This window comes from Pholcus phalangioides, unplaced genomic scaffold (genome assembly GCF_987345545.1).
Source record: "Pholcus phalangioides strain wild (caught in Gottingen) unplaced genomic scaffold, Ppha-v1.0 ptg000008l_1, whole genome shotgun sequence".
Lineage (NCBI taxonomy): Eukaryota > Metazoa > Arthropoda > Arachnida > Araneae > Pholcidae > Pholcus > Pholcus phalangioides.
The window spans coordinates 3,767,116-3,776,411 of NW_028301601.1; the positions used below are offsets into that span (position 1 = coordinate 3,767,116).

General features: G+C 38.7%; 1 protein-coding gene across 1 annotated transcript; it reads left to right on the forward strand.

Moving 5' to 3' along the window:
• Positions 1-4,049: 4,049 nt before the first annotated feature.
• Positions 4,050-9,011, forward strand: LOC149083507 (uncharacterized). Its single transcript, XM_089235199.1, has 2 exons — positions 4,050-4,815; positions 8,878-9,011. Exons 1-2 carry the CDS (start codon positions 4,050-4,052, stop codon positions 9,009-9,011), a joined length of 900 nt encoding a protein of 299 aa, XP_089091325.1.
• The last annotated feature ends 285 nt before the right edge of the window (positions 9,012-9,296 follow it).

The window sequence follows — 9,296 nt, forward strand, 5'->3', positions numbered from 1 at the left end:
ATCTCTTGAACTAAGTACAGTATCTGCTCTCCCTTTTTTTTTTTAACCGCAATTTTTTTTTTTATGTATACTGTACGTATAAGAGTTATGGAAGAAAAACGGCAACTGAAAGAAAAGAACAATTTACAAGATGCAGCTCTCAAGGGCCAGTTCTTCCCCGACAAAGAAAGAAGAGACATTGTAAAGCGATCATTCAGGGAGGGTCATTTTCAAACAGTATTTCCCTAAGGGCACAAGCAGGAGGAGGGGTGAGAACAGCAGGTCCTAATGTCTGTCCGAAATGAAAATTGGAGTGAAGGCATAAACAGATGTCTCATTCCACAGTATTAAATGCTGGGGAGCGCCATCTAGAGTCGTCATCGTCAGTCACCGTTTTCAGCGCTCTGTGCTTTTGTTGATTATTTAATAGTTTATAATAAAAAATTGTGCAATAAAATGTAGGTAATGTACGTAGGAATGTGTGAGGAGTATTCTGGTGTTTGTTTGAGGGAATCTGTCTACAAATTCAAAAGTTATTGCTGTTCCACCATGGCGAAGTTTTAACGGCCACCGTTGGGTCTGAGTTGAAAGAAAGAGATTGGAAAGAGAAAAAACATTGGGTGAGTTTCTTCAAACTTTCATCGAAAATGAATAAATACGCCTCCGGATTTCATTTAAACATAATTGAAAAACAACTGTCAACATAGTAACTGTGAATGTGCCTGTGTCTCCCCCCCCTTCCAAAAAAGAAAAAAACTTTTCGGCGACAACGAACATGGGCGACCTCTATGGTTGAAAATGTAAACAAAAGCTAAACTGCCAGTTGAGTTCAAAATTATATCAAATATAAATTGCTGTGATTTTATAGAAGCCCAATGCAACATGTTCCTCTTGTTTTTTGCCCCTGGTATTATTGTCTGCCATACAATATTTTGGAAAATTTGTATTTGTGGTTATATCAATGATCTGCCCTAGCTAAAGTACAAAATTGTTGCCACCGACATTACTATCCTGAAAACTGTTGGCTCGATTTCATTTGTTCGTTTTGTAACAGTCTTTAATTAATTTGTACATTACTTTCATATCCTATAATTTTCTGTGTTTGCAGCTCAGTAATTTTTGTCAATTTCGCGGGTTACCGGGTTGGATGTGACAATTTATATATTGGTTGTGAAGAAAAGCAAATAATTTGCATACTAACTTATATGTATATATAGAATGATTGACATCCAATTTTTACATTTCATAAATTGCAAAAATTGAAAAATTTATAATAAAAAAAAAAAAAATATTTTTTAAACTATTTTTTTTATTTAACCCACCTTCAAAGAAAATTATGAAAAACCACACAGAATTTGATGTCTCACTGGACTTGGATTGTAATTACAACGAGGCATCATTAGTAAAAATGGGGAGGAAGTCAAGGTATTATCTTAGATCCTACCTGCAACAACAGGTAATACAAGACTCAATGACGGAATATCTTGATAAAAGATCGACGGAGTGTTCCAATAGTTCCCGTATTGAAATGATGTCACCTACGTCGTCCATATTTGAAACCGAGACAACAGAAGGCTCTCTTAAAACAGAGACAACAGAAGGCTCTCTTAAAACAGAGACAACAGAAGGCTCTCTTAAAACAGAGACAACAGAAGGCTCTTTTAAAACAGAGACAACATCTGAGCAAAAGGACCCACTTGCTGATGGTCAAAATTTCAATACCGACTCTATTATACACCCTGAACTGAAGATACAAGATGAAATTTCTGGGGTGGAAGCTCAAACTGATGAAAATGTTCAAACTGATGAAAATGATGATCACCTTTTGGACTCTCCAGGTTTTCTTGTATCAGATATATTCTCTGGTATTGTTGGACTTTCGAATGATCACCATTCTACTCCAAACAACAATGGAGAAATCAACAACTTAATCATGGACATTATCACCGAGCTATCAATGGAAGAGAAAAGACATCATGTAGAATTAACTGATGCATATAAGCTCAATAATGAAGGAGGTACTAATGCACAGTCATCGTCCCCGGCATCGGTCTCCAACCACGTACCTTTGCAAGCGGAAATAGAAGCACAGACAACTGAGTCAGAGAAACAGAATACCAGATTGTTATTAGGATCACAGACAACTGAGTCAGAGAAACAGAATACCAGATTGTTATTAGGATCACAGACATTTGTTTTTACTCCTACTGATGTCATTCCATCCAAATTCTACATGATCTCACCATTTGGAAACAATAATGATAAATACATTAATGATGGAAATAAGCTGGGAGGCGAAGATGATATTGATAAGTCAACGGAAAATTCAAATCCACAAGTTGTATCTGACAAACAGGATCCAGAGAACGGCACCATTATTCGTGACCTTAAAAGTCCTGAAAAGTTCCTGAATACCAACAGGGCAAAAACTAAACAGAATCCAGATGACAAAGACAATAATGAACATACAAAGAAGAAAGTCAACAAAAAGACCAATAGACCTGCTATTAAAGGTAAACTATCCGACTCATTGAAAAGAAAACCAACAAATTCTAATGGGAGCAAAGAAAAAAATAAAAATGATCCCATAGCCTCCACATCACATGAGTACTCTGAACAAGACTGGATGGAAAACATTGCTACAGAGCGTTACAAGAATAATGTCTTGAACATCCAGGACATCTTCCAGGAGATCATACAAATCATAAGACATTCCACAGGCGAAGGCAAGACGTTTAAATTCGGAATTCCAACTCAAATGCGGAAAAAAGCGGAAAAATTGTTGGAAATTGTCAATTTATGGGCTCTTAGCTCCCATAATGATTTAAAAGATGCTTCTACTCAGACTTCGGACAATGTTGAGAAGAAAACAAATACTCCAGAAAAAAACTCTACAACTAGCGACACAACTTTGGCAACTAGGAAAGACAAGATGATACAAGTTCCATGTCCAAGAATTTCTTCTCCTTTAACACAAAAAACCAATTCGTTAACCTCACATAATGAAAACGAAGATGACAGTGCACCTTCATATGTCATTGTAGACGAGTTAGATTGTAATACCTTGCCCTTTCAAAAAGTCACTTATAGGAGGAACCAAAAGAATCTAAAACAACGAATACATACAGTATTATTATACAAAAATAAAAAATCCAACTCGAAACAATTTGATACCACCGGTCCAATTATAATAAAGAAATTTGAAAACAATATCCATGCCATCAGACATATAAAAAATGGCACGGCAATTGATTGCTATACCATTCAGGATTGTCTCAAAATAAGAAAATTTATTCTCAACAATCACTTATTGAGACAAACAATATATGCCATTTGTCCGGAGAAGAATATTTCTGGTCACCCACAACATTGGACTCATGATAGAAAGATTTTCAAGGAAAAGAATCCTCGACTCATCTCACAACCTAAGAATTTCTCTACATACCTTCAGAATAACCCAAACCCTGTGAATAATCACCCGCCAATTTTCAGGTTTGGATCTGGTATGTATAATCGTGTATTGTATAATCGCCAACAAAATGCAAGTTTGGCCAAGCCGCGAACAGGATGGAATCGCACTACAAATTTTCGCAATATGGACATAAACAGAACTCGACTAACTTTCAACATCGTAGATCATGGTGACATCAATAGAGTCGTACATGATTTGGAAGAACAACTGACATACAGTAACCTGCATGAATACATTATTAAAACAGATGCAAATGGAAATCAACTCGTACTGACTTGCACAGATCCATTAGCAGCGAAAATTATAAGTTCGGAGGTGACCAATAACTTCAAACTTAAATTTCACTTAGAAATAACCAGCGACATAAGATATAAATTTTAGAAAAAAAAAAAAAAAGAAGGGCACGCATCATCGAAATCAGTGTGTCTAAAAACGCAATTTCACTGAATTCAAATTAATCCTGAATAAAAAACAATTTCAAGCTAAAATTTATCTACTGCACACTAAAACTATGTCTCAGCAAAGTCTTAAGGGGCCCATCAAACTTTTACAGTATAACGCTGACCGTGCACAGGACACAACCGAATCGTTCGTAACAATGGCCGGAAAAGAAGGAATTGATTTGATAATGCTGCAAGAGCCGTGCACCAAAAACGGACAACTGCACGGTCTTCCACCGCACTGGAATAGATGGTCATCCACCAACAATAAAGCTGCAATAGTATGTACAAATTCCAACATTCATCCAGCCACAGTATGCAATACAACTTCCACCACAGCTGTTAGAGTATGTCTGAATAACAGTGATCTCATTATCATCTCGGCATACTCTTCTCCGTACGAAAACTTATCTTCTACAATTGATGAAATTGAAAGAACAATAAAGAGCAACAAAAACATACCTATATTGATTGGATCGGATCTGAATGGTCATCACTCGTTATGGGGCTACAGAGATGAAGATTCCAGAGGAAGAACAATTTTACAATTTCTACAAAAGAATCATCTCATACTACTCAATCAAGATCTACAAACTCCAACCTATGTGCACGGAAAGTCTAAAGGATGGCCTGATCTTTCCTTCTGCAATTCTCCAACGCTTTCGGCTTCTACTTCGTGGGAAATAAGCGACAAAGACACCTTGGGCCAACACAAGTACATTCGAATCAGCATTTCTGAGAGCATTTGTGTTTCATCTTATCCTCGATATCACGTAACAGAGAGAAAATTAAGGTTGCTTTGCAAAAAGCTGCAAGAACCTCTGAACAATTTATTGAACGAGCTGAAACATCAAGATACATATAATAATCAAGGATCACTAACCTTAGTAGAGAAAATCTTGGATCTTTTAACGACTGCATGCAGTAATACTTTCACTTTAAAAGTTCCCAAAACTATTTCCAAATTATCATGGTGGAATGAACATTTGACTAAAGAAAAGCGGAAACTTCGTGCAATGGAAAGAAAAATAAATTACGTAAAAGAAGATGACAGACCAGGATATATACTAGAATTTAAGAAAAAGCGTGCTATTTTCAAGAAACTAATTAGAAGCACTAAGAAAAAACAATGGTATGAATATTGCAGCCGAATGAAAGAACCTTACGGGAATTGCTTTAAAACAACGAAGAACAACAAATATTTCCCGCCGCAGCTCCTTCTTCATTTGCAAGATAACCAAAAAATAGATATTGTGCAAGCAGCTGGACGTCAATTAAATCTTATTTATCCAGATCCGATCCGGAGCACCGATCTCCAATCTCGTGACATTCCACTGCACACAAGAGATAAGACTATCACACACATGGAGATAACAAGAATCATTAACAAGTTAAACAATAGAAAGGCACCAGGTATGGATGGAATTTGTAACAGAACTATCAAAAAAATTCATTGTCAGTTCCCTTCTCTATTCTATATCTTGTTCAATAAATGCCTGGACATTGGAACCTTTCCGGAACATTTCAAAAATGGCATGCTATTATTATTTCTGAAACAAGGGAGGAAGCCCGAAGACCTTGACTCTTACAGACCCATAACATTATTATCGAATGTTGGGAAGATATTTGAACGTATACTCATAAATAGAATGGATTACTTCTTAAACAAACAGAATTGGTTCCATCCGCTACAGTTTGGATTTAGAAAAGGGAAATCGACAGAAAAAGCAATAGACAACATGATGCAAGAATTGAAACGACAAAAAGAGAAGAGTAATTTCTCTGCTGTGATCCTTCTCGATATCAAGTCAGCATTCGATAATCTTCGTCATGAGCTCATATATAATAGGCTATCGTCAATTTCAACAATACCTGATAATTTACTTAAAAGCACTTTAAGTATTTTAGAAAAAAGAAGTATATCTATCATGACAGATAGAGGGCCTGCAACAAAGACACAGAAACAGGGATGCCCTCAGGGCTCCTGTAGTGGTCCTTTTTTTTGGAATGTTATTATTAACGACCTTCTCAAACATCAATGGCCAGACGATGTATGCCTACAAGCATATGCTGATGATATCATTCTTATAGTATCAAGCAACACATCAAAATCCATCAATGAAATTACCACCCGATGTCTAAAAGAAATAGAGGAATGGCTTGAAATTAATCACCTGCAACTTCAAACGAACAAGATTGCATATTTCTGGCCTTATAGAAAGAAAGGACGCCTGAAAATCCAACATGATAACCAACACATCAAAAGAACACGGAACTTTAAATATCTGGGAATCAATTTTGACGAAAAATTTAACTGGATCTACCACATTGACCAACAAGTACTTAAAGCTCATAAAACACTCCAGTCTTTCTATAGGATTGGGGGCAGCAAGTGGGGTATTAACAGGCTATTCAGAAATATCTATTATCGAACCATTATCATCCCCCAATTATCCTATGGATCGAGCATTTGGTTTGCAAACCCCACCTGCAGAATGAAACGCAAGATGCTGACAGCTCAAAGGCAATACTTACTTTTTGTAACAGGTGCATATAATACTACGCCAACTAATGTGTTACAACTTTCCACTGGAAATTTACCTTTGGACCTTCAAATAGAAGTTATATCGAAAAGAAGCCGACTCCTTCTATTAAGACACAATGTCATATGTAACGAATTCAGTCTACTAGCATCTGCATACGAAGAAAAAATAACCTCATGGCCTCATCATCCAGCCATAGATCTTCAAGATAATCAGCTCATCACTGAAGAAAAAGACATTCCAACTGCCATCAAAATATATACGGATGGCTCGAAAACTTCTAATGGAGTTGCTTCGGCTTTTGTCGTCTTTCGCAACAACGTCATCATACACGAATGGTCACAAAGGCTCCAAGACTTCAACTTTCCAGGCAGAATTGTATGCTATTCATCAGGCAATTCTCCATATACTGCATGAGAACGAACCTATTCAGATTATATCCGACAGTCTTTCTAGTATTCTCGCGCTTAGAAATAATTTTTCCCCCACACGACTTGTACGACAAATCAGAGCAAATCTAATTGACAAGCCCAACACTTTCATCTCATGGACCAGGGCCCATGTGGGTAATCAAGGGAATGAATCAGCAGACGCACTTGCTAAAACAGCTACTTCATCAGAAAATATGAACTCTGATGTTTTTCCTCCCTGGTCTCATGCCAAACACAAGATACTTTGTGTAGCGAAAGAAACTTGGCAGTCCAGATGGATTGATGGTGAACAACGGGGCAGAAAGGTCTTCCAAATCATAAATAAGACCAAAATCTTCAACCAACCATGGATTAGAGAAAGGACAATCCTATATAGTGAGCATGGCCCTGTTCCGTATTACACTGCTGGCCACCGTAAATGCAACACCCTGAAGGAAGCATGAAAATAATATGAAATTTACAACATGCATTAGCGGAGGTGAGATATGCAAATGATTAGAATTTCAGCGCAGACGCACATCACGCGCGCCTGTGGCGCCACTTCAAAGCGCTATTTAAGGCTTGGAGATTTTGACGATTTGAAATACGGCAATTGTGTTTTTCTTGTGGTTTTTTTCAAAAAAACGATCAATTATGCCTCGTAGAAAACGGCGATCATCTTTTGATCAAGTATCCGAGTTCGACAGAGGAAGGATAGTGGCCTACCGAGATTGTGGATTATCTTTCAGGGAAATCGGTAGTCGTGTTGGACGAAACCAAACAACTGTAATGCGGATATGTGATCATTGGATGCAGGAGGGTACGCCGGACCGACGTGTTCGATCGCATCCACCTCAGTGCACCACTTCACGTGATGACAGGCGTATTGTGTGTATGGCAGTGACGGATCGCTCAGCCACATCACGAACCATAGCACAGCACATTCAGTCTGTACCGCATCATCCAGTGTCTGCGCGTACCATTCGACGCCGTTTACAGCAGAGTGGTCTGTCCGCAAGACGTCCATTGCTTCGTCTACCCTTGACGCAGAACCACAGATGTCTCCGCCGCCACTGGTGCGATGAAAGAAGGATGTGGACGGCACAATGGAATGAAATTGTCTTTACTGACGAGTCACGCTTCTGTCTGTAACACCACGATGGTCGGATTCGAGTCTGGAGACACCGTGGAGAGAGGATGCTGAACAGCTGCGTTATGCACCGCCACACTGGTCCTGCACCGGGTATTATGGTATGGGGTGGTATTGGATATCACTCTCGCACTCCTCTAGTACGCATTGCCGGTACTTTTAAAAGCCAGCGCTACATCTCCGAGGTGTTGGAGCCAGTTGTCCTTCCTTACCTTCAGGGCTTGCTCACAGCCGTATTTCAACAGGATAATGCGCGACCACACGTGGCACGCATTGTCCAAAGTTTCTTCGTCAATCGCCAGATTGAATTGCTTCCCTGGCCAGCTCGCTCTCCGGATCTTTCGCCGATAGAAAACATGTGGTCCATGGTTGCTCAACGATTGACCCAGATTACATCCCCAGCTGCCACACCAGATCAACTTTGGCAACGCGTGGAAGCTGCTTGGTCTGCTGTACCCCAAGAACACATCCAAAGTCTCTTTGAATCAATGCCGAGGCGTGTGGCAGCGGTGATCTCCAACAATGGCGGCTACTCTGGCTACTGATTTTGGCAGGACCAACACTTCACAGAAGTCTATAAATTTAATCATTTGATGCTTGGTCAACATGTTATCTACAAAATAAATATTGTTGCTATATCTCTTGTCTTTCTTGGTGTTGCAATTTGGGTGGCCAGCAGTGTACTTAAGGAGATTTAAAATATCTAAAAATAAATTATGTGCTTGTGGGGAAATCGGAACATTTCCTCACTATATTTGGTCGTGTCCAAGCACTGCATCCTACCATCAGCCCCCGATTAATCTAAAACATTTCCACGTCTGGAAACGTCAAGTAATAAAAACTAAAAACTGGGCTGACATCATTAAACTTATCAACTTTCTAGAGGAAAATCTGTCGTTACTGCACAGCAAAAATGAAGAAGATCTCTTTGAATCTGATGAGAGTGGTGAAGACATCCCTGTCTTCACCATGGTGACTAGATCGATGGCCAGATCAGCATCGACACCCCAAATCTAATGACTACGCTGAAATTGTAAAAATGTGTTCACATTTTTTTCCTTCTCTCGGACTGTGACGTGCATTGTGCTTACCACAGATGTTTAATTTTTACTGTTTTTTGTGTTTCCCATAGTGATTTAACTGATGTTTATTTTCTACTCCTCATATACATATGTACTTGAACGGACTGTGACGTGCATTGTGCTTACCACAGATGCTTAAGATTTGAATATTTCTTGTGCTTACCATATTTGCATTTTCGTGTTCTTCATATTTGCATTTTCGTGTTCTTCATATTTGCAT